Source organism: Mus musculus, chromosome 6 (genome assembly GCF_000001635.26).
Source record: "Mus musculus strain C57BL/6J chromosome 6, GRCm38.p6 C57BL/6J".
Taxonomy (NCBI): Eukaryota; Metazoa; Chordata; class Mammalia; order Rodentia; family Muridae; genus Mus; species Mus musculus.
Window position 1 is genome coordinate 6847501 of NC_000072.6, and position 25691 is coordinate 6873191.

Genomic DNA, 25691 nt, shown 5'->3' on the forward strand with positions numbered 1-25691 from the left:
GGGAGAAAAATCTCTTAAAATATCAACATGTTGAGCTTTTGTGTTCCCACTGCATGGGACATTCCTGGATACTGGAACCCCTAAAGGGTGAGTGGTCCTGCAGCCTTTCAGAATTGCTTGTTCTTTTGTTGAAGAAAAAGGCAAGTCCATATTCCTGGGATCCCAGAAGGTGAAGAAAAAAATTCCATTTGTAATGCTTAGCTTACACGCCCCATAGGGTTGGGGCGTGGGGCGCGCTTCCCTCCTCCAAACTTGACTAATTTTAGTTGCATTACATGGAAGAGCGCGCCACAATGTAGCTCAAACAAGCAGCTATAAGTGGACTCCGAAACTCCCCTGCAGAACAGAATCTCGGGGAATGAGGGATGGGGTTCTGCAAACCTAAGGAAGTGATCTCAATGGTTTCTGCTTCATAGTTCTAGTTCTCAACTTTCCCACAGCTCCACTGGCCTAGCTGCACCAAGATGCCCATGTAACAAGCGGGGTCAACGCCTACAGTCCACCCCACCAGCTGAATCAGGTTAGAGATGCAAGGCCTGACTCTCTGTTCTACCTCAGCCCAGCTGGAGACCTCACACCAGCCTCCAGCTTAGCTAAAGCCTAGTAAATGTCTGGAGTGGAAGATACCCCAGAATCGACCAGGAAGAAAAAAAAAAAGGTCTTCGCACAACCCTACAAGGGGATAACCCCTGAAGAACCGGACAGCCTGGACACTCTAGAAGATTTCACCTCCTAGTGACAGTTCATACTGGGGATCCAGCAAGGGCTTAGAGCCATGTGTTTCCAGCCCAAGGGGTGCAGAAGCTGGGGAAAGGTTTTATAACACCCCCACCAAGGCCTTGAGTTATGAGACTCCACATTCTCTCTGAGCTCACCAAGTCTCTAGAGAAGAAATTCCCTTTTGAGTTGTCTCAGGTGGGAACTTCTGCCAAGTGGGGCTCTTCGTTCTGAACAAAATCTTCAGGCCATGAATTTGGGAAAGGGACTCTCCAAGCACCCGAACACTCCCAGTAATAAACTCAAGCTAATTTGACTTCATAGGGTCAGTTCCTAGTTTTATTTAGTTTTACCTGGAAGCGTACTTTTCTCATTATTATGCTAATATTTTAAAAGGGACTTTCTTATAGCTAACTTGGATGATTCTGCGGCCTGTAGCTAGGCATCCCAGCTGCCTGGAACACCCTCCTGGAAAAGTTCAACGCAGCATTATCACCTTTCCCCCTTTGTGCAGCCCTGGTTTCCCCAACTTTGTCCTGCGTCTAGAACAGCTGTGTACCCCCAAAACACAGTAGTCTGAGAGACAGAACTTGCTAGCATTTTTAAATGGAGAAAATCTAAACTATGGGGTTTGTTTCTTAATACCAGCTGACTCTCAAAGAAGATTAGCTGTTGCATTTAAAAGTCTTTATATTGCTGGGATTTTTTTTTAAACCTACTATAGTACTGAAAAACATCAGTTCAAGTTCAATGAAAGTTATTTAATCATTAAAACATAGTGAGGGTCCCCATGGGGAAGTGGGGAGGGAGACTGGGAGGGAGAGGGAGAGGGAGGAGGAGGGAAAGAGAGGTTGGTTAAGGGTTATATTTATTAAATTTTCATTTTTTCAAATTTCACGTTTTGGTGATGATTCCTTGAGTTTCAGTATGTGATCTTTTGAAACTAGCAAAGTATCCAAAGTTTAAAGAAGTGAAATGCAGACTTCAGTCTCTTCATTATGTCTTTTAGAGGCACAGGACATCAATTCTTGAAACTAATTCTTTCAGCTTGTAGTTCCCAGTGTAGAAAAAGACTCTATAGAAGGGTGTATTTGGAAAATTGACTAAAATAATAAAAAAATAGAGTGACTTTTATTTATATAACTTTGTTTAGGGAGGGAAACATTGAAATTAGCTAAGAGATACCGAATTCAAAAATAAAATAAAATAAAATAAAATAAAATAAAATAAAGGCACAGGATCCTGAAATACCTAACACGGTAGGAAGGGCTCTAAATTTTCCCCATCTACCAACATTTATAGATTTGTAACTAGAGAGAGGTTCATATGCATAGCAAGTAGTGTTGCCTGCAAATTATATTCCTTTGAAATGCTACTACTGGGTTTACCTAGCATTGTACTTTGAGTTGTGTAAAGATGGGTCTATATGTTATCTATGTATGTATACTTCTTATACTTCATATGTATTTAGACACACTTCTTTTTAAGTGTTTATGCAGTTAGTCACTTAAAGAGTATCAAAAGAAATCCTGTTTTGGCTTCCATGATCTCCTAGGTATTCCTAAACACTGATGAGCAAAACTCTTTCTATGGGAAATGAAGAACCTCCCATTTAAAGGAGAGAATAGAAAGGGGAACTCGATTTATTCTCATTTGTTTATCGCTAGACTTTCCCCCACTCTGCACATTCATTTGAATAGCTTTCAAGCCGGAAAATGGAAACGCGCCTCCTGCCCCCTATTTCAGCGGCGGCGGCGGCGTCCTGGCAACAGCGCAATTTTCTATCATCAAGGATAAATGGCATCGAACAGAACATTCTGATAAAAAAAAAAAAAAAGAAAAAAAAAAGAAAAAAGAAAGAAAGAAAGAAAAGAGAGGGGGAAAAAAGAAAAAAAAAAAAAGCTTCAGCCAAGGAGTTCATGATTGCTGGCCTTCCTGTCTGTCATCCCTTTACAAAATCCTGAGCGGCATGCTGTCAGAGCTAATAACGTCTGCTGAAGGGGGTGGAGGGGACGCATAGTCGTCCCTGTACAATGTTCCCATTTATTAAACCGAGTGCTTATTTTTAAATTGCAAATATCTTTGTTTGGTTCAGTGAAAATTAAAACCAAGATGTAGGAAGTTACATGATGCGACAATTATTCGTATCATTCATATCAGAGAATCAAATACCTATCTCGCCCTTCTGGTGAAGGTTGGGTGAGGGGGAAGGGGGATCAGAGGTAGGAGGTTTCTGGTAGGAAAACAAGAACCCATTGGCTCTGCAGGTAAACCAAGAGACCGCCGAAGGAGCGCGCTACCAGCGATACCCAGCCGAAAGGGCTACTGAGAGGCCCCAAGCGCGCGTGCAGGCGCCCGATGCCTGGTGGGTCAGCTCCATCCGAAGCCCCAATAGTTTCTGCAGGAAGCTACGAATGCATCGGTGGTTTTCTCACCTAGGGATGTGCCATTCTGGAAAAGGCCATTCGCGGACTCCAGTCGAGGATGTCTTTAGTTTCTGTGCTTCCGAGGGACGTAGGACACCCGGGACAACCCTTAAGTCCTTTATCAAGAGGTCAGGGACATAGGAGGCTAAGAACCTTATCCACACACCCATTGGGGGCAGCTGACTCCAGATACACTTCTTAGCGGTTCTAAGCTGTTGCCTTCAGGTGTAGGGAGTGCTTGTTCAGTTCTTACTCAGCCACGCTCTGTGCTTTGAAATTAAATCTACATGCCTGGGAGGTAGTACCTAGGCATGTGTAGCAACGCTTTTGGGTGAGGAACAGTGGTTTTGGTACCCTTCTCTCATTGGGAGATGATGTGCCTGGGGGTTGGGGGGAGACTGGGTATGAAGAAGGGGCCTACAACTACCATGAAACGTGGTTTTTGTGTCCTTGAAAGCTAATCAAAGAGAAAGGGTTGGTGCAAAACGATACACTGGATCCTAAAATTTGGGCTGCCTATGAAGAAGTTGGCCCAACATCTGGCCCAAGAGGGCAAAGCACAAGGCAGCTGGTGAGCACCCTAGAGGCTCAGAACCTTAGAAGCAGGTGATGACTGGGGGAAACCTTTACTAAAGAAATGTAATTATTGCGCACCTGGAAGTCTTGATCACAACAACTAGACGGAAGTGGTGCGAGAGGGATACAACGCGCATGCCTTAGATTTGCATGCAAGAGTATTCACGTGAGCCAACTCCTGTGCAGCCCCAGGCGCTGCCACCAATAGAATCCCGTTTTCCCTGAGCCTCGGGGTCACAATGACATCTCATTTCCCCGACAATAGGCCTTTAAAACCCACTTTAAAAATAAAAAAGGGTGTTTTAGTATTGATCCTCACCTAGATAGTGAAGACCTCTGTGGGAGACACATTTTAGAACTATAAATATATTTACTACAAGCAAGGGTTAAAAGTATTCAGAATCTGAGAAAAAGTTAAAGGCAGGAGACATTTTTAGAGCCTATGAAAAGCCCAGGATTGCTGTCCTCTTTCTTGGGGCTTGGGCCTCATCTGTCATATGAAAAAAATCACATCTCCTTAATTGACCCAATGAGCCTCACAAAACCAGAAATATTACCTGCATGTGCCTATCTTAGAAAAGTAGTTTCAAAGCCCATTTTCCTCCCAACCCAGTCACACATGGTTACCAGGGTGATAGGAAGCTGGGACACCTGTGTTCCATCTCTCACCTTTGCCCAGACACCAAAGAGGTCTGTGGTCTGAGAACCATATGTTGGCTTTCACATCTGTGAAATGGGGCTAATTATAGAAAGGCAGAAGACTAGAAAGGTAGATACTTGACAGGATCTCCACCCTGTCTGGACCTCTCCTGACTGCTTCTAAGCTGGGAATGACAAGGCTGATTCTTAGGGCTACAGAGGGGTGGGCCAGCCGGGAGACATTACCGTCCACACCAATGCTGCTGCCTGCCCTGGTTGTAGACCTTGCCCGCCATTATGAGACTCCTTCCTCATTCTCTGCCCCATAATGTCCTTCCAGAATGTGCTGTGTAAAATGGGCCTCTAACACCTAAGGAAATTCATTCCCCATAACTTGAAAGCTGCTTTGGTTTTTTGGGCTGCAATAAAACAAGAGGGGATTGTGACTTGCAGTTCCCTCTCTCTGTGTAACTCACAAGGTCCAAGGTAGGATTAAGCTGCAGACAAACACTGCCAGGAACACAGGCTCTTATGTTCGTTCAGCTCACACACTGTGATGCTTAGAAGGACTCCAGAAGTACCTCTGTTTTTCCCACCCTCAGTTAAGCCCAATTACAACGTGACTTTTAAAAATAGCATGGGACAGAACTAAAGTGTGATTACAACCCTCCAAAATGTGGCCTACGGAAAGGTGGTTTTGGGTCCTACCTGTTCATAGAAATCCACTATTATTTGGTATTTGGCCACTATTTGGTCCCCATACAGCATATATCACTCAATAGTCATATCCATTTCAAAAAAGGAGGACCCCACTCAGTCTTCAGAAATGCTTTCTTGTAGGTTCTGTCTGCAACCACCCTTTTCACAGTTGGGCTTTGAGATTGTCTTTGCAAAATATTAGGCTTTCTTAATAATCCCAGACCAATTAAACCAGAGTGCTGACTTCAGTCATATAAGGTCAGGACTATAGTGAAGGCCGGACAAGCAGTCTACCATCCTAGCCTAAAATATTCTTTGAAACACTTTGGATTTGAGGTGTTCTTATAAAAGACCTACATTTGTCCTTTAAGAAATAGGAAAATAATAGTGTGTTTCAAATGAAATATAGGGCACGGGAAAGATCTTATCATCCAATCAATTATTTTATTGCCACCCACTGAAACACAGCTCCTCTTTTTCAGTGCCATGGGCGGTTGGGATGCATGAGAAAGTTTCCTGGCATTTCAAGGATAAGGAAACCAACATACAAGTCACCAACCCACAGCCTGGCCTCTGTCTATGTTAGGCTTTTACACCAGCAGGTTAGGCATCTGGAGAGGATCACTTGGGGTGTGGGCTCCAGATTAGAACCAGAAAATCCAGCACCAACCACAGCTTCTTTTTCTGAAACTGCTATGTCCTGGGACCTCCCCGTCCTAACCTACAGAGTCCTACAAAATCTCTTTGTCTCATATTTGTAGATGCCAAGTACCTACAGACTCTTCCCTTCCCACCTGTAATCATTTATAACAGAGCTGGAAGAGGGAGGGAGGAGAAAGAAAGGAGGAGGAAGGAGGGAGATTTCCTTCCCACGAGGGGCTAACCCACTCTGATTTGATCAATTTCTGAAGACTGTTAAGGGCAATTACTTAAAAATGCAGTGCCATTCATATTCCATGAGGACACCAAAGACTGTGTCCATTAATCAGCTAAACAGACAAACCACCACACCTCAGGTTTTGGATCATCAGGAATTGGGTACTATGGGAGATTCCCTTTCTCTAGTACTGGACAGTAGGATCAAGGAAGATATGAGGCCTCCAAGAAGTCTTCCTTCTAGGGGAAGGGAACTGCTCTCCTTGGGAGCCTGGTATGCCTAAGGCCCCCTGTCCTCTGCAGGCCTTCACTAAGGTCTCTCTCTGCCTCCCTCCCTCCCTCCCTCCCTCCCTCCCTCCCTCCCTCCCTCCCTCCCTCTCTCCCTTCCCTCTCTCCTCTCTGCCTCTTTCCCACTGCTAACATACTCCATAGGAGAGTACCTGAACCTTGGATGGACATATAGGTACCCCATTCTGTTCCATTAAGTCCACAAGTCCTCGAGCAGGTAACCAGACCAGCAGTGCGTTGTTCCAACTGGCCCGCGTTTTCAAACAACTTGAATTACAGACTATATCTTGAATATGAATTAGCCTTCCGCGCTGGTGTGACTCTGCTTTGAAACTCAACTTGTCAAAGTATGGTTTTAATTAAAAGTCTTCCGGCCTGGAAAGATTACATGTTTTGTAAAATATATCCTACCATGAAATTTACTTCCACAATCTGAAATTAGGTTCCTTGTAAATGTTTTTACAAAAAGTTAGAAAGAAATAGTGGGGGGGGGGATATGGGTGTGTATGTGAGAATGGTGCGGTTTATATTCGCTGTGTTCCTTTAACATATCCAGCCAGTGAACCTTGGCACCCTGACAGGTAGCTGGCCTGGTCCATCCGGAGTTGGGACAATGTCTCTAGCTCAACACCAGCTAGTAACCCGAAGCCACCCTGGCAGGTACGGCCCTCGCAGCTTTAGCGGTTGGAGACAATTCAGAAGACAGACAAGTTAATCCCGCACTGATTTGTTTCGGATCCATCTGCAGGATGCAGGATACCCCCTAGGCTGCTGTAGGCTATAGACACCTGCCTCCCTTTCCATCTCCAACCTAGGATGTGGATAGGAAACATGGTGTTTGATACAGGACTCAGTAGAATTTCAAGACAATACACATATTAAAAATTTAAATTCTCTCTTAAGAACTCTTAGCTAATATGACAAAAATAGACATCCACGCAAAGTGTTCAAACTGCTCCAGGTCAATCTAAAAGCTTGCCTTGGCTTAGAAAGGCCCCCTAAATGAGCTCTTCATCATTATATCTTGGGGGCTTGTACTTTGCCCCCTCATAGCATGCAGAGAAAAAGGGCCCTACTTCCCAGCTTGGGGGGCAGGGCAGATGTCTCCTCTCCGTCTCAGGATGCATCTTTCTATTCAAGGACAGAATTAAGATCTGGGTCTCCACAGAATTCTTCTTTTCCTAACAACTCTCTGTGGAACCAGCCAATTCTGACGGGATCTGCTGGATTTGAGAGTAAAACTTGGTGTGCACGCAGTGGATGTGATGAGAGCACAGGGGAGGGGCGCAAAGCTCCTTTCTTCCAGGTAATTGGTACCCAAGAACCAAAGGCAGGGAGGGGGTGACGCGGTAGGGAGAGTTATTTACCACCCTCCACCTGAAATAAGCAAGACCAATAACGCGCCTGGCTTTTCGCCCTGTTTACTCCATCCTCGCTCAGTGATTGGCAAAGCAGGCCCTGAAGGCAAAGGCAATAATTGCTCTGCTCTCCTTACTAGGAAAGTGTGTAGGCATTTGAAGTGTACTAAAAATAAACGAAGGAGTGAGAAAATGAAAAGGGGACAGAGTGACAATTTGCAGCAATTAAGGCGTCTGCGCGCTGTTGCCTGAGGAACAGGGACCCACAGAGGTTTTTGTTTTCCCAGGCCTGATGATGTGACTAACTTGTTAGGGAATTTGCGACCCAAGGTTTTGCACCGGGCGTGCTCCTGTATGTGAGTGTCAAGAAGCCCGTGTTATCCTGATCTTTGGAGAAAGAGGGGTGGGAAGCTTCGGTCTATTCTTGGGCCCCTAAAAGAGCAAGGGGGAGTTTCAAGAAAGAGAGCGGATCCAGTTCACCCTATTTCTTTCACCCCAGAATTGTCTCAAGTGAATGCCTCCTCATTAGAGCTCAGGCACTTCTTACAAGAACTTTAAGCAAGTCTTCAGCCCGGAGGTGTATAACCTTAGGGGTGGAAAAACATCCCAACGCTAACACCTATTTCACAACCACGTGAACCGCTCAAACGCGAAGGAGGAGAGGTGGGGTTGGGGAGGGGAGGGAGAGGGGGCGGCCAGCCAAATCAAAGCTTGGGCGACATTTTGACAGCAGGCTTGAAATATTACCCTTAATTTTTGGAAGATTTTCAAGGAGAGGGTGGGGGTGGGGAGCGAGACCCAAAACTTTCTCTTGTCTGCCACTCAGTCGGCCAGAGAGGGCTCCAACCTCCAGCACACGCGGAAACACACGTTGAGAAATTGCTTCAAGATACAGTAGAGCTCTCTTTCTTCCCTACCCCCTTCACCTCCCAAGAGCCAAGAACTTCGCAGAGAGGGTGGGAAAGAATGGGAGAAGTTTTGGGTGTCAGAAGTCTGTCCCTGCCCCCTGAGATCAAGGGTTAGCCCCAGGCAGTGAGATACCCCCCCCTGGACCGGGCTCTGGCGACCAGTCTAGGGATAAAACTGGCCCCCTTGTTGATCAACACCCTCCCTCTAACCCCTACCCCACCTCCAACTGGGGACGGGGTGCGGGGTGCGGGGCGAGGGGGGGGGGGGAAGGGAGGAAGCCACCGCCTAAATCCACCCTAGCTGGCTTCAATGAAAGCTGGCAAATCCGGCGAGTCTCACAGAAAATTTATTCGACCCTAATTCAATTTTAAAGCGGATTTTTACTATTAAAAATGCTGCCGAACAACACATTGAATTAATCTGACTGTACGGTTTTAATTACAGTGAGGGTTTCTCTACAAATCTGTACAAGACAGTGGCTGGCTCTCTGAGGATCCTTGCCTGCTGAATTCCATTATCCTGCCCCTGGCTTTCCGCAGACGGCGGCGCGTGGGAGCCAGCTGCGGGCGCGGGCGTTCCGCCTTCTCGGCTCCTGCCCCTCGCCCCTTCCTTCACCCCGGACCCACAGATCGGCTGGGATGCCAGCCTGTCTGCTTGGGACTGCTGGACTGGCATCCTGAATTGCTGCCCTCGCTTTTTTTTTTTTTTTTAATTGTTGGGCCCAGCACTTTTGAGCTTCACAATATTGTTATTAAAGAATGGCTGGGTTTGTGCAGGAGAGGTGGCTTCTTGCAATTTTTGGATGGGTTTTTCTATTACGACCTTGCGGAAGTGGTCAGTGTGATGAGAGAAAAGGAGGCTGAGGAACAGGGAGGAAAAGGGAGGAGGGTGTGGTGTAAAAGACAGGCAAATGGAGCGCTGGTTTGGCAGGTCTAGCCCACCCACCTCCAACCCACCCCCTCACTCCAAGAGCAAATACACACCACTGCAGGGCCGGGAAATAGGGACTACCTTTGTTAGTTTTAATTTTGATGATTTGTTGTGAAACTAACATTAAAGTGCTGTGGTACCCAGTGACCAGGAAAACCTATAAGTTAGGCATAAGAACAAAAGCTGGTTGACACTCATCTTCTCTATACTCTTAACTCAACAACAACAACAACAACAACAACAACTCCTGTGTTCTCTTTTATTTTCTGCCTTCCAAAGATGACACAGTCAAATGCTAGCTTGCCCAATGGACGTGACCTCTCAGTGTGTTTAAAGAACCAAAGACTTGGGGATTGCGAGGGAAGGAGCCCCACTTGATGGCATAAAGATGGCAAGCAACATTTTTGTGCATAAAATTATTTAAAACAACATGGGAAAAATATTTTATCCCAGAGGTGGAAAGGAGTGAGTTTCTCTGCTATTATATTTGCATAAAGAGGATTTTTTTTTTCTGAACAAAAGAAAAAAGAAATGGCATAGTAGTCATTTGAAGATTTTTTTTTAAATCCCAACTTCCAAGGGCTGGTAAATCTGTGGTCCTCTAGGGAAAGTTTCATTTTAAAAGAATAAGCAGTAAACTGTCTTCCCACTTATTGGGATGTTCTAGAAATAAAAAAATAAGCGTCTGTGAACAGATAAGTAGGAAAAGTATAGAAAAACATATATCAAGAGATGGTCAGACACAGAACATGACTCTTTTTCTCACCAGTGAAAAAGGGGTTTCCACTTACGTTTTTTATTTCCATTTTAACAAGAGGATGCTCTTCATCCAGGTTTCCCTGAAGAGCGGTCCCAAGCCTTGCTCTCTATTAATCTATAGGTATTTGCTATGACTTTATTACTGTTACTGCTCATGAAGAGATGAAAGAATTAAATAGAAGATGCTTCCAGGCATTTAGGAAGACACTGGGCAGCTATATTAACTCCTTATTAAGCCTAAAAATAGTCTGGCATTTCCTGTTGATGCCTGTTCCCTGCCACTCTAGGGTTGCATTTACTCTATGATAGCTAGGGGTCCTGCTTTTCAAAGACCGGTAAATGAAAGCTGGCTTCTAGCATTCTCTCCTGTCTTCCTTTACTCTGCTGCATTTCCCAGCAGGGCAAATCTGGGGCAGGGGAAGGTCAGCCTTGATTTAGCCTATATATTGAAAGCACAGGCATCTGCCTTGACCTTGTTTAAAACTGTTTGAGCACTGTAGGTTCTTCAACCCTCCTCTGTCTTAAGCTGAGGGAAACTGTGTTTATGGATTAGGGTTGGGGTCTAATGTTTGCTGAAAGAGACAGAAAGAGGGAAGGAAGGGAAAACAGTAAGCAAACAGGTTTTATATCCAACCCCAAAACCAAGAGGTGGGGAAAGACTTGTTTCAAGTTTGTTGTCATTCAGTGCTCCCAAATACAAAAGCTTTGGGCACAAACACACCCAGAGATGAACCCAGGGAGGAGTCAAAGGATGGTGAAGCTGGAGGAAGGACCTAGTTCGTATCAATTAACACCATGAAATTTCAGATTTTAAAAAGTCTACAATAGAAGCCCCTAGGTTGAGACTTGGTTGCTGATATTCTTCAAATGAGCACTTTTGAAAATGCTAGAGGAAGCCTCCTGGTGCTCAGTGGTAGGTTGGGGTTTCCCAGGTACCTATTCTTGGAAACCAGAACTGGAGAGATAAGGGTTATAGCCCCAAACTCTGCTCAACCTGACTTTATGGCATTTAGTAGATAAACCCACTTTTAAGCTGGGTCTGGGGAAACCTGGAAGAGAACTATATTGCCATGAGCTTTGCAGTTTTATTGCTAGAGAAAACACCACCAAACTCCCAGCATTTTCTTGCCTAGGCTGGTTCTTTGAGCTACTCCTAAAGGTTCTACCTTTAGCCTGCAACAAGAAATGGAAAGGGGCAGTTTTCTGTCTCCTGCTCTGGGGTTTTTAACGTGTGTGTGTGTGTGTGTGTGTGTGTGTGTGTGTGTGTGTGTGTGTGTGTATTTAATTGGGGAGAAAAGGGTTTTTGAGTTTCTAGAATATCAGGTACCCTTTTACACACACGCTCACGACAACACACACACACACACACACACACACACACAGAGAGAGAGAGAGAGAGAGAGAGAGAGAGAGAGAGAGAGAGAGAGAGAATGAATTCACCTTAAATGAGGAAAGAACTAGCAGGAATTTTTCCACCAATGTCTCCCATTGAGAAGGGGATTCTTAATGTGGCTATGTAAATCAACACCGAGTTATTTCTTTGAATTCAAAGGCCATTTATCCAGGTCTAATTTCTTTAGAATTAACGTGATAACTGAGCCCAACTTAGCAACCAAACCCAGCCAAATCCTGGACGGCTTGAATTTACTGCCACAGCCCCCACCAACACTGCAAACCTTCCCGGGAGATCCAGGCATTCTCAGCCCTACGCTTGTCTGCAAACATCCTCCAGAACCAAACTGGGACGAATCTCAGACCCAATGGACCCGCTCCTACACACCTATTCTGGCAAGATAGAAGCAGGGGTGTTCAGAAGTCAGTGTGTTAGTCCTACTTATCATGGCCAGTAGTCCACAACATCTCAACACCTTAACACCTTAGAAAAATAAAATGCAATTTAGGCCTCCAATCCCGCTTCCTAAAACTTCAATGGATATCATTCTTATCTTACAGTAACAGGCCCTTTAAAAAAACGGCTTAGGCCTCCAGGTTTCTAAGTTTACTTGTAATTTGAATGATAAAGGCTTCAGTGGCCTTTCTAGCCCACCTTCCCCTCCCACTGGCAAGAGTTGGCGTAGGTTCCCCAGAGAGCGAAACAAAGAGGAAGGAGCCTGGACTGCGCGGGAGGCGCCGGCCCGAGAGCCCCTGAGGTGTGCGTCTTTTTTTTTTTTTTTTCTGCAAAGCTCTGAAAAGCCCGAAATTTGGTAACCGAAGAGCTGGTAGCAGGTTGCACTACAGTAAAGTAGGGGTGCCTTCTTTAACATAAAATTAACATAAATGCTCCAGACACCAGGCGACGGGCTAGGAACGGAACTGCCCAACTTCAGTTTGTGCACAGCTCCGCGCGAAGAACACTGCACTTTTGCTGGGGGCAGAGGCCACATTGTGGCAAGCACTAGCTGCCCACCTTTGGGCCACGCTAGTCTTCCGCCGTCTGTTTCCTGGGAAGTGGGACGGTTATTCCTAGGCTTCTATCCCGAACAAGAACACCGAAACCGCTGTCCAGCCGAGTGAGGCCCCCTTGCTCACTACTTTGTTTCCCAAAGCCCAGCTTGGGTCACCCAGCAAATTTCAACAAAACCTACACAATGCACAGCTACCCTCTAGCTGCACAGTGCACCCCCAGGAACGGAGAGACACATAAACGGACAATCCCAGCCATCGCGGCTTCTTCACACTTTAAACAAACACGGGGAAATCCCTTTGCAAACAGACACTGCTGCGCGCCTTGAATCTGGCGCTTGGTGGTGAGAGGACATTTCCCGGCCCCACCACCGTCATCCAGATGCTATCAGAGTTAGTGGGCAAAGCAGTGCACCTGCGAACATTACGGCAGAGACACAGAAAAGCAAACGAGAGAAACGCCTCCATCGTGTTAACAGCAAGCTGCAGGGTATAGAGCAATAAAACTGCCATGTCTATCTGCTGGCTTTGAGGACATTACGAGCTGGGCTCGCAGCCCGGGTGCACCGCCGGGGGAGAGGGTGCTTCTCTTTCCCTGACTTCCCCTTCAGCACCCCACCACTACCTTACCCAGCCTATCTTTCATTTTCCCAGAAGATGTTGTTGTTTTAATTCACTGCCGATATGTAAACGCACGGATCGCGTTACAGGTTCGCGTGTTAAACTGCACCTCTTGTTAAAAGGGAAGGAACAAGGGAGCCACTTAAAAATGAATTCAGAGTTACTGAACCGGCACCCGGGACTCGAGAAGTTAAGCGTGGCGGGCTGGGTAATGGAAGAGAGCGCCAATGTAGCTGCGGGCGAAACTCTGGAGAAAACCGGCTGGCCACGAGCCTCCGAAGGAAAGAAAGGAAAAAAGAAAAGGCAAACTGGCCTGAGGGTACCAGGAGACCCCGGGCCGCTAGCTGGGGAAATCAATTAACATAAGCTGCAGTCAGTAACTCCTGCGCCACGGGAAATTGTGAGGCTCTGTCTACTATCACCCTTTCCCGGAGTTCTAGTGGCAAACAGCACCACAAATCTCATTCTAGGATTCCTGGGGCTGTGTAGCTTATGGGCTACAGACAACATACGGTGCAAAAACGATCCAGTAGTTTTCCCAAGAAGACAGACTAGTTCCTCCGCAACCTCCAGACACACCACCACACAAGGTTGCTACCCCACACATTTCCTCTTGTGGCCAAAAGCTCACAGTTTGTTCCCTGTACCCACTGAAAGCAGGCACCGAGCCCAGGGGGGTAGGATGGGGTCCTCAGATTTCTCCCACCCAGTCTCTATCATCTGGCCCCGCAAGCTCCTAGAGCTTACCTGCCGCCCCAGGACGCGACCCGGTGCGGACCTGCTTGTCCCTCCCCAAGCCTAGAGTTGGATCCGGTTCTCCTACCTGGTGGCTGGGCCTGAACGTGGCCGCCTGAGCTCCGCTGTCCCTGCTCCGCAGCTTGGACCAAGTGAGTCTGGAGACCCGAGGGAGAGAGGCTAGATCCGTAGCACTGAGCTGCTCCAAACTTAATGTCTTTCCCCAGTCCATCTTTGAAACAGAAGTGGTTCTACCACCTGGATGTGCGGATATAAACCCCCTTGCAAATAATAAATGGATTAATAATAACAAGGTATGAAGTTCTTTTTATAGAAAAAAAGGAGAGAATTGAAACTAAATGCGGCAGTTAGACAACCATTTTGATAAGAGGATAATTGAAGCGACACTGGTGTATAATTAGAGGATAATTTATGCTATATCCACTTTTATTCCACCTCCCAAAATAAACCCAGTCCATAATCATTACAGGCAAATTGTTCTGAATTTTATAGCAGCAATTTGAACAAAGTACTGCAGTTAATCATGGGAGATTTTTGTGTATTCCTGATTAGAACTCTAATTGCCTCCTTCCAGAAAGTAAAAATAACTGTAAAACGACTCTATTTTTATCATTAACAATGTTGACAATAAAATAAAATCAATTGGAATTGTAATCGAGAGACAAATTTAGGACGAAGGCACTTTTACTTGGGTAGTTTATATTGTAATCAAGATTTGCCAAACCACTAACCGCATGTATCATTTGCATATATTTGAAAGCATTACAGTAGCTTCTGTTTTCAATAGGAAGAAAATGCATTCCTGTCAGCCCTCCAACGACTCTCGCTTTCAGAGCAGGCTGCTGCGTTCTGGGGGTAGTTGGTATTCCTCCTCTGTTGAGGGGGGGGGGGTCAATATATAGGAACTAGGGCCGAAAACAACAGGAATCTCAACAGAGCAGGGTCTGATTTTTCTTTCTTTACTATCCCCGACCCTTGCCATGAGTTGGAGCCCAGATATAGAGGTTTTTCTTCCATCAATGGCATTAATAAAGTACTTCTGGAAAAACCCACAGTGCAAAAGTGCTCCCTTGGGAGTAGAGTTGGGGTCCTGAGGGAGGGGGAAAGTCAAGTGAAGGGGGGGGGATCTGGTTTTAAATGCTAGGGCCACTGCTTCTGAACACAGGCAACCTGAAAGGGTGCAAATGAATTGAAAGCGATCAGCCTCCAGCCAGGCTATTCCGAGTCTCCAAGCCTGGAAACAAGGGCTTGGAGCAGGGTTGGAGCTTCGACAGGATGCGTCTGCAGCCTACCGGGCGCCTCCCTCCACCGCTGCTCCCCTTTAGCTCCGGGCGGCCCCAGGTTGCACCTCTGGGCTGAGCTTGTAGTTAGTTGCTTAAGGTAGGCGAAGAACTCCACAAGCAGCGCACACGCCAGTAGAAGCGGTGCGCCTGTGACGTCAGGGGGCGACTGACCAATAGGAAGGCGCTGCCCTTTGGAGACAAACCATTCGACTCGTGGCGTCTGCATCAAGTCTGAAAGCAGACGCGCAACTTTCGCAGAATCCACCTTAAAATCTCTGCTTTAAACTGCACCAGCCCCCAAAAATCCAAGGGGGGAAAAGCAAGGGGGGGGAGAAGAGAGCAGATTCCCCCTCCCCCCTCTCCTCTCCCATCCCTCCCCCTTCCTCCTCCCTTTGGGTTAACAAGGCCCTGCTCACTATATCTCTTTATATTAAATATATATATGTATATATTAGAGAAGAGTGAGGAAGAGAACCACCTCTGCCCCCTCCTTTAAATTTTTTTTTATTTTTTATTTTTTTTATTTTTTTGCAAGGATCCCGGGAGCTAAGGTGGCTGCAAAGGGGAGAGCGGTGCGAGCCAAGTGGGGGAGGGTGAAAGAAACCCGGGAGAAGGCTTTCTCCAGCCCCCAAAGTTTTGATGATGACCATGACTACGATGGCTGACGGCTTGGAAGGCCAGGACTCGTCCAAATCCGCCTTCATGGAGTTCGGGCAGCAGCAACAGCAGCAGCAGCAACAACAGCAGCAGCAACAGCAGCAGCAGCAGCAGCAACAGCAGCCGCCGCCGCCGCCACCGCCGCCGCCGCCGCAGCCGCACTCGCAGCAGACCTCCCCGGCCATGGCAGGCGCACATTACCCTCTGCACTGCTTGCACTCGGCCGCGGCGGCGGCGGCGGCGGCCGGCTCCCACCATCACCACCACCAGCACCACCACCACGGCTCGCCCTACGCGTCGAGCGGAGGCAACTCCTACAACCACCGATCGCTCGCCGCCTACCCCTACATGAGCCACTCGCAGCACAGCCCTTACCTCCAGTCCTACCACAACAGCAGCGCGGCCGCCCAGACGCGCGGGGACGACACAGGTGAGAGGCCGCTTAGGCAGCTAGCTTCGCCCGCCTCCCCACTGCCTCCGACCCCTCCCGCCCCGCTCACTTCCTCCACGCCGGGGCCTCCGCCGGCCCCCTCCTGCGGGCGGCCCCGTGCGCCCCCAGTCGGGCCCCGTGGGCTCCCGATCGCCTGGCGCCTGCCTGCCGGCCTCTCCCTGCCCGGCCCCTTCCCGCCGCCGTGGACCCCCGGCTGGCTCACCCCGAGGCCCGCTGGCTCCTCCGCCTCCTGCTTGTGGTTCCCATTGAGCCTCCAGGCTGTGCCCTAGCCTGGCTCTACGGTCCCCACTGCGCCCTCCAGCCCACCAGGTCTGTGTGCCCTCTACCTTGTCCCTTCCCTCTCTGCTGGGACCCGCATTTATCAGAACTGGAGACAATTCTGGGCCAGGACTGAAGGGCTAGTTAAGGCTTCCCATCTCAACGCTGGGAGAGCGGTGGCCTACTTTGCCTGGGGCACTTGGTGCCCCTTGGTGACTTGGAACGAAGCTGTTGCAGCCGATAGATACTAGTGACATTGGGTTTTGTCTTTTGTTTTTGTTTTGCTTTTAAAATCTTCCCTCGTGGGCTTTGAGGTGTCCCCCCCACGTCCCCAGACCTGGCTCCCTCTCTCTGGGTTTTCAGTAGTACTTTGGCTGCTCCTTTGTTCTTGGAAGTGAAGCAGAGGGCCTGGGGTTGATAGCTCTCCGTTGTCCAGAGAGTCTCAGCCTGCTCTGGAGCTGCTCTGAGCTCCTGGTTGTGTTCTGTGTCTGGGCTTTGATACACGCGAGCAGAATCATTTCAAACATACAGAAGGGACTTAAAGCACTAAGCTTGCAGCTGGGTGACACAAAACTAACTGGTCACATAAACAACCGGGTGGTTCTGGTATAGCTTTAGGCGTTGGGAAAAGCCAGGCCAAGAAACCGCTCTCGGGCCCAGAGAAGAGAAGCCTTACAGCGCCACGGACTTCGGAAAGCGGCCTGCGCTGTCTCCGCTGTTGCGGAGCGTCTCTTTTATGCCCCGGGCTTCCTAGATTCGATCCACTATCATAATGCATTGTTAGTGTTGGAGACACGGTCGGAGGGAAGCTTTCACAGCCTCTGGGGGCACGTGCCCACAGTGGTATAGCGGGGATATTACGAGGAACTCTTTTTAAACTTGGGAGAAACTCCTTGCCAGCCTTGTCACATGAAGGGAGAAGGCAGTAGTGGCCTCGCGGGTGACCACTCCTCTGTGTCATTTGCTTACAGATCAACAAAAAACGACAGTGATCGAAAACGGGGAAATCAGGTTCAACGGAAAGGGGAAAAAGATTCGGAAGCCTCGGACCATTTATTCCAGCCTGCAGCTCCAGGCTTTAAACCATCGCTTTCAGCAGACTCAATACCTGGCCCTTCCCGAGAGAGCCGAACTGGCTGCTTCCTTAGGACTGACACAAACACAGGTAATTCCCGGGAAGCCCAAGTACCCCTGAAATGCTGGCCCTGCTTGATAACCGTGCAGAGAGCATACCAGGAGGAATTCTTGGCCTAGTCAACCAAGGATGGAAGGAGCTAAATGACAAATGCCCGTGCTCCAGTTGTGCACTTTCCTGGGATCACACAGTTTGGAACAAATGACATGGTATTGAATACTGAATTGGATTTGCATATACACCAACCCTCTGCGACCCCAGCTGAGCCTAGGATCTTTTGGTGAACAAATTCAATCAAATCTTATTCCAGAGCAGAATAACACGAAGTAGAACAAGTGTGTGTGTGTGTATGTGTGTGTGTGTGTGTGTAGTATCCAGCTAAGAAGCAAAATAAGGCCTTTCTTAAGGACCCTTTAGTGACCCTTAGGAATTAATATTAATTTCAACTCATTGTCATAGGAAGGAAACTTATGAGCTGAGACCAGGAGCAAAAGTTAGACTCTAGCAGCTTAATAAAGACATCCATGTGTAAGCCATTCACTCCGGGATGGGTAAGACAGGACTTTCTGAAGATTGCATTAAGCTCTGTAGTTGAATCATTCTGGTACCAAATAGTGCAGGCTGAGGTACCTCCCTGGAGCACAGAACTTGACAGAATTGAGAAACAAAGAGAATGTTCCCCAAATCACGGCCTGGGACACCACAGATAATAAACAGTCCTGCTGACCTGAAAAGTATACTGGACATTTCAGATTTCACAGAAAGGGGCCCATAGGTGAGTATATCAGCCTGCACTCAAAAGCCAGCAGTCAAGAGAACTGCACGGGATGCTAAGGCCTCTTCTGATGGGCATCATCTTCATCCAGCAAGGGTCTAATAAGACAGTAGCCAAGACCTTACAGAATGGTGTCTTCAGGCCGCGTCCCTGAACTCTTCTCACTTACCCTGGTTTCTACTGCATGTTGCCACTGAAAATGTATGAGGTTTGCTATGAAAGGGCTCTAGATGCTCCGTGACTCGTATTCTTGGGAAAATAGATTCTGGAATTGTAAAGGTAATGCTACATTGTAGGTTTCCTTTCATCTAGAGATTTGGGTTGTTGACTTAAATAAGCTGCCAACTTAGATTCCTGATTCTGTAGTTGTCAGAAGCCTTTTGACTTTTAGTAGCTACCCCAACAATCATGTGATGATTGATGACTTCTGTTTGCTTAAGCAACATAGGAGGTAGATAGTGGGGGTTGATGCATTTCTTAATCCTTGCAGGACTGGAGAAAGAGATCCCAGGCATATGCCATGGTGTGTGCACGATGTGCATAAGTATGTTCAAGGTATTTTGCTATGAACATACAACCTTTAATCAATTCATAATCGTTTACTACTTGATATGCATAGCATAATAAATGTGGGGGGTTGGTGAATATAAAAAATGGAATAGACCAAAGGAGGTAAATTTAGTTGTACAATTGTGAGCCAAACTCTATTTCACTTAAAAGTCCTTTGTAAAATTTTGGGTCCACTGATCTCATTTTATTTCTTTCTAATTTTATGCTGTTACTTTAAAAACCCCAGGCTATAGGATTAAATCCAGGAATCACAATAAGACATCTAGTAGGCCTAGAGTGAAGGGATGGAGATGGTTTGAAAGAGGGGAATGAGGGGGAAGGGAAGGGGCTTCTTGGAATGGTAATGGTTGTTTTGTTTGCTTGTTTGTTTGTATATTGCTTCTTAAGTCTGGGGTGACACTGAAGGCACCAGTATGATGTTTATCTGGCCTGACAATTACTACATGTCTTGCAGGTGAAGATATGGTTTCAGAATAAGCGCTCTAAGTTTAAGAAATTGCTGAAGCAGGGTAGTAACCCACACGAGAGTGACCCCCTCCCGGGTTCAGCAGCCCTGTCACCACGATCACCAGCCCTGCCTCCAGTGTGGGACGTTTCTGCCTCTGCCAAGGGCGTCAGTATGCCTCCCAACAGCTACATGCCGGGGTATTCACACTGGTATTCCTCACCACACCAGGACACCATGCAGAGACCACAGATGATGTGACTTCTCTGAGTGAACGCCTACGGAGCTTCTGAAGGAGGCAAGGAGGATCCAGGACTCTGTTGTATCTGCCAAACAGCCTAAGCATTGAGCTCAGAGCAACTGCCCTGTGATCTCTCTCTCTCTCTCTCTCTCTCTCTCTCTCTCTCTCTCTCTCCCCCCCTCCCTCCCTCCCCCTCTCATCTCCTCTCCTTCCTTTCTCTTTTCCTCCCTTTCTTTCCTTGTTTTTCATCCCTTTTACTCGCTCTTCTTTATTTCTTGCCTATCTTTCCATCCTTGCTTTCTTCCCCTTCCCTCCTCTTCTGCAATTTACTGTCTTTAGTAACCTTAATAAGTAACTTTGTAATAAACACACACACACATACACACACACACACACACACACACACACACACACACGAGAGAGAGAGAGAGAGAGAGAGAGAGAGAGAGAGAGAGAGAGAGAGAGAGAGAGAGAGGCTTTTGTGCCAGTGTTCTGGAAACCCATCACTGTAAGGATATTTTCCTTCACAGTCTGGGATTCAGGCCCCGAGCCTCCTCTTTAGTACTCTCTATCCAAATGACTTTTTTTTTTTTTTTTTTTACAGACATTCTCCACCGGCAGAAGAATCTGCACAAACATGGCAGCATTTTTACTTGTTTAATGAGTTTAAGACATTACATGATAAAAAACAAAGATTTTGGACTCCTGGATTTTTATTTACCAATCTGAGACTGAGAGGAGGAGGAGGAGGAGGAGGAGGAGGAGGAGGAGGAGGAGGAGGAGGAGGAAGAGGAGGAGGAGGAGGAGGAGGAGGAGAAGAAGAAGAAGAAGAAGAAGAAGAAGAAGAAGAAGAAGAAGAAGAAGAAGAAGAAGAAGAAAAGAAATGGAAGAACCCCCCCCCCAATATCTCTTCAAGAAAGAAGAAAATTTGGTTGTAAAAAGTAGAACATTGCCACAAAGGAAACACTGCATGTCTTTTCAAAATGCAATGATCAGGAATGACAACTCAGCTAATACAAACAGTAACAGCAACAAGAAAGATGCTCTTTGCATAACCCACCTCCAAACTCTGAACTGGAAAGAAGAAAGACCAAGGAAAACAACCAAAATCACCATTCTATTGCTTTGACACCTTTCTTAGGTGAATAGTGGCATTCACTAAGCTAATAGGGACGTTTATATCAAGGAACATTTCTGTATATATTGTTGAATTTTAGTTGTATATATACTTTGTATGTTTTTGTCTTCTTTCATATATGGAGTAAAAGCCACAAAATGTTGGGAGTGTCCTCTACTGCTCCAGGTCTCTGTCTGTCTATCCTTCCTCCCTTTCCACTATATTTTCTATCTCTCTTAAAATAATTTTTGTTTCCTAATATGGTGTGCTCTATACATACGTATTCAGTGCCTGAAAAGATGTCAGTTTCTACCACAAGTCTTTGTCTCAGGTACTTTAACATGAGCCATGGGTGTTCTCAGGCTTTCATTTTAATTTTGTTGTGATTCACACACACTTTTGTATTTTTAAACATTAGAATAACCTAGACACAGCTTAACTTTTAGACATCCAGACAATTCCATACTGTATCTGAATATTCTCCTTCCCCTTTCCCTAGATAAAATAGTACAGCTATATTTGCCTTTGGAAGCATTTTTTTAAAAAAAAGTAAAAAGAGAAAAGAATAACAAACCCAGAAAGCAAAGTGCACAATTTTGACCACTTAATGTTAAAAACCCGTTGCAAGCTAGCAAGGTAGGAAAATGTTCTATCCTGCAAGAAACACATCCTTCCGATCTCGTGGAAAGCAAAGAAATAATGAAAATGAAAAGTCCTTTCGTCATACAAGCAGGAAGCCCCATACTGTGAGAATTAATGGCTACAGACCTGGGCATCCTTCAAATTATGAACCTTGAAACCACTGAGCCATTTATCAGAAGTCAATAGAGATACTCAGAGTGCTCCATATAATGACAGCGACATACAGTCGTGCAAAAGGACAGTCACTATAATTAGACACAAAGCAAAGACTACTTACCAATATCCCCGTTCCCTTTTTTGTTGAGCAACTTCCACGCTCAGTCAGTCTTCAGAATGGTTTAAAACCGATCAGTCTTGTCATTTTCTAGCATTCGCATTGTTACATTAGGAAAAATGTTTTCTTTTCTTTTTTCCCCCTTCCTACTGTGAAACTTTGGGTTCGTAGCTCCCCAGGATCAATTCTGAACAAAGCCTCCAGCTGCAGTGCCATCCAATTTGAAGCAGACATTGGGGACAATTTAAGGTTTTTATCCACAAGAAGGTTTTTTTCCATTCTCTTAAATGCAGCCATAATTAGAGTAATTTTTCATGTAGCCCGCTGATTACAGCGTTTTTACCGTCAAAGATAATTACCTGTAATTTTCTTCCACTTTTAATACTAAAAAGCCATCTTTATTTAGATTCAGGAACAGGAAAGGCGAAACAAAAGAGGGAAATTATTCTGTTATTCATACACAAATTGCAGAGACGTAGGACCTAAAATTGAAAATTAACCAAAATTATAATGCTGGAAAGAATGGAAGAGGCTGCAGAAGTACAGCTGGTAGTAGGGCTTTGCTGAATTATTCAAATTATGTTAGAGAAAAAGCTACCATATATCGAAACCAACACTAATTTTTCCTTAAAAAATTTCACCAAATATATGCCAAACCACTGTGAGTGTATAGAATTCTGAAACCAGAAAATGTTTATTACTAGGTTGGAGGTGGGGCTGATGCCTCTGCATCCATCTTTATCTCCTATTGAACATGAGCTTAGTTACAGAGATGCTGTCAGATAGTCCCCTAGAACTCTGCTTAGAACTGGGCTCCCACTGGATTCCCTGAACTCCAAGGGTTAATAGTTTTTTCTCCTTTAAAATGTATTGACCCCCAAGGAAACTCGTTCCCCGAGGGAGGGATTGGTAGGAGGAGCATGGGTGAAAGGTGTTGCCAGTTGAGGTGTCTATTGCGCCTCCCCATGTTCAAACTCCCTACTAGACTGTAGAGTTTGAGTTCCCAAGCCCTGTTCTGACTATACTAAAGGGCTGGGGTGAGGAGCATAGCTATTGGGTAGGAATATAAGAGAGAGACAACTTCTCCTCCTCTCTAACAAATAAACACCACATTATCTTTGGACACAATTTAGTGCAAAGGTTCTTGCCATGGTAGAAAAGCTTCTCTCGGCAGGGTGGGCAGTCAAAGACATTGTGGGATCCTATACTAAGCACTCTAGCTACTTATAACATTTACAGGGTCAGGGAACAGCGTCATCTAGAGACGGAACAGCACAGCTTGTTGCCAATATCTTCCTCGGTACATAGACTACACTGGTTCCTTGGCTTCATAAGTTGTCGATTCTGTGTCCCAACCAATCATCCCCCTCTAAGCCCAGGATCACAGAATTTGGGCTCAGCAGGCAATAAGCTCCACGGTCTGGATACCTTCCCCTCCCCCACTCCCCACTCCCCTCTGCGCTCTCGCTCTCTCTCTCTCTCTCTCTCTCTCTCTCTCTCTCTCTCTCTCTCTCACACACACACACACACACACACACACACACACACACACACGGACAGGGAGATACAGAGAGACAGAGACTACAGCTCTATGCAAGGCCCTACGGAACAGCCTTGAAGGGTTTCAGATGCCATTTATTCTACAAACTTTCCCCCAGCTGGAGAGAAGATGCCCAAAGGGCTGCAAAGCCCAGAGATTCAGGCACACCTGCTTTTGCTAACATCCATCCCCATAGCTGACTGCAAAGAAGCAAGCCACACAGCCAGCTCTGTTTGATCTCTGATGCCTCAAAACCTAAAATCATGGCCGCATATAAAAACCTCAATGTATTTACTTAAGATCAATTGTAAGTAACAATTTTCAGATAGATTTTTAGCTTGGACTCTCGGGCTCCTTCTACAACTCGCAGAAACCTGGTCCTTTCTTCGTCTCAAGTCACAGACTACACCAAACACATCAGTCGCACGGAAGCAAGACAGGCAAGTCAGGTTCTTAGGGATCCCATTCTCACCAGATCAACTCTTACTGTTAAAGGAAAATAAAAGGTCAGAGCCCAAACCTTGAAACCAAAGTTGCAATTCAAGTAAATCACAACAACATATTGTATATAGCTTGGAGAGTCTGAGAGGAGAAATAAAAACAGTACTTAGAAGTTAGAAGTATGCCAAAAATAAAAACTTACCCCGGTGAATATCTCTTAAGCAATGATCAGGGTCTAGAAATCTATACTGAGCGGAGGGAGGCACAGGAGAGCGTTTCTCTGAGTCTCAGGGCAGAGGCTCTGTCTCTATATTCTTGGTTGAGTGAGCACATCCAGGTGTGAAATTGTTTGCACACCCCAGCACCTCTTATATTGCCAGCAAAATTAGCTGTTATTACTGTCACTGTTTAGTGATGGTTAGCGTGATACAAAAAAAAAAAAAAAAAAAAAAAAAAAAAGCTGCTGTAATCAAGACCTGGCGCATCTTTGCAAATTACAGATAATTGTAAACGTCCAGATTATGATAATAGCATCCTAATCCAGCCTGCAATATAATTATTACAGAGTGTTACATCTGAAACTGTCCAGTAGGGCTAATTCAGCCATTATTTAGACCCTATTTTTTGTACTGCAAATGGGTTGCTGAGTTGAAAATGTACGATTGTAATTTCACAGGGCACTCAATGAGTAATGGTATAGGAAGAGGGAAAGTACAAAAGTGAAATGTGAACAGTAGCGATCAAATCAAACCCTGAAGGACAAAAGACTGTTTGATTCATATGGAAAAAGAAGAGCCAGAATTAAGAAAATAGCAAATCAGCAGTCTGAAGTATTATGTGTCCAAGTCTTCCACCGTGCAGAGCTGGTGCATTCACAGGGCCCCTGCTGCTGCTGCTGCCTCTGCTGCTGCTGCTGCCTCTGCTGCTGCTGCTGCCTGCAGGCTCAAATAGTTTTTTTTTTTCTTTTTTTTTTCTTTTAAAAACTACTCCCGTCTTTCTTCCCTCTACCATAGCATTTTCCTACTCTTAAAGGTGCCCTTCCCCCACAGCCCCTCCCCCACAGCAAAGGATATTTGTCAGTCCCTCCACTCTCTCCACCAAAGCCACCTCAGAATGTGCCTGTCACTTGTTTATAAACATATTCTTATATGAATCTACAATTGCTCTTGTCATCAGAGCCAACTGCCCTGGGTGCTGTAAAGTGTGTCTTCCCTCTATCCCTCTTCTCTTTTACAATAAAGAAGCTCTACTGCGTCCTAGAGGATATTAGCTGAACACGTATTAATTAATGTTAATTAAATATAGCCATCTGGGAAGCTGTTGGTTTGGTTAATATTTTAAATTTCATCATTAACTTTATTAGTGACCCCCCCCCCAATAAACCATTCTGGTTGCTTCTATGTCACAATTCGCCTAACAGGGCAAGGTTCCTGATCATGTTCAAACAGGAAAGGACAGAATGGAAAAGGGAAAGAGAGCTCAAGAGAGATGGGGAGACTCTTTCTGGTCCTGGAGTCAAACTCTCTGAGGATTCTATTACTTGCAGAAATATAAGTCATGCCCTAGCAGAGTCTGGATTAGTTAGCCTAGCCTCTGGATTAGTTCTGGTAGCGACATCCCAGTTAGAGTACATCCCAGTCAGAGATACCTAAACCTTGTATCCCAGGACTTCAGTTTCCCTGTTGAGCACAGAGAATTTCTTCAGCCTCTTTTCCAGTTTCAAAGCCAATTGTGTTGATTTCCCCTCCTCCCAAGGACATCTTACCGACCCACACAAGCTGCCCAACCAAGGCCACCCTGCAGGGTGGCAAGCAGGCTCCCTAGCTCCTGTGAATTTAAGGGCAATAATGAAATGTCCCCTGTTTAGTGACCCCTGTTTATAGATGAAAGTTGAGTCCATATCCC

At 46.0% G+C, this 25691-nt stretch overlaps 1 protein-coding gene and 2 long non-coding RNA genes across 5 annotated transcripts in view; 1 reads left to right on the forward strand and 2 right to left on the reverse strand.

The window, feature by feature from the left end:
- Positions 1–24127, reverse strand: part of Dlx6os1 (distal-less homeobox 6, opposite strand 1) — a 51085-nt gene extending 26958 nt beyond the window's left edge. Inside the window, exon 1 of one of the 3 annotated variants that reach the window (NR_155496.1) lies at positions 23989–24127. This is a non-coding gene — a long non-coding RNA (distal-less homeobox 6, opposite strand 1). Of the gene's footprint in view, positions 1–14024; positions 14184–21808; positions 22034–23988 lie in introns of those variants that run through there. The other 2 variants (NR_015388.2, NR_155495.1) reach the window with 2 other exon arrangements.
- Positions 15834–20470, forward strand: Dlx6 (distal-less homeobox 6). The gene is made up of 4 exons (NM_010057.2): positions 15834–16327; positions 17578–17771; positions 19541–19829; positions 20377–20470. Exons 1-3 carry the CDS (start codon positions 15880–15882, stop codon positions 19790–19792), a joined length of 894 nt encoding a protein of 297 aa, NP_034187.1. The 5' UTR covers positions 15834–15879; the 3' UTR covers positions 19793–19829; positions 20377–20470.
- Dlx6os2 (distal-less homeobox 6, opposite strand 2) lies at positions 16297–17650 on the reverse strand. Its single transcript, NR_002839.2, has one exon. It is a non-coding gene; the product is annotated as a distal-less homeobox 6, opposite strand 2 (long non-coding RNA).
- Positions 24128–25691: the final 1564 nt, after the last annotated feature.

Coding starts and splice junctions, on each gene's coding strand:
- Dlx6 (NM_010057.2), top strand. CDS start 15,880: ATGATGACCATGACTACGATGGCTGACGGCTTGGAAGGCCAGGACTCG. Junction 16,328..17,577: donor GACGCGCGGGGACGACACAG/GTGAGAGGCCGC, acceptor ATTTGCTTACAG/ATCAACAAAAAACGACAGTG. Junction 17,772..19,540: donor TAGGACTGACACAAACACAG/GTAATTCCCGGG, acceptor CATGTCTTGCAG/GTGAAGATATGGTTTCAGAA.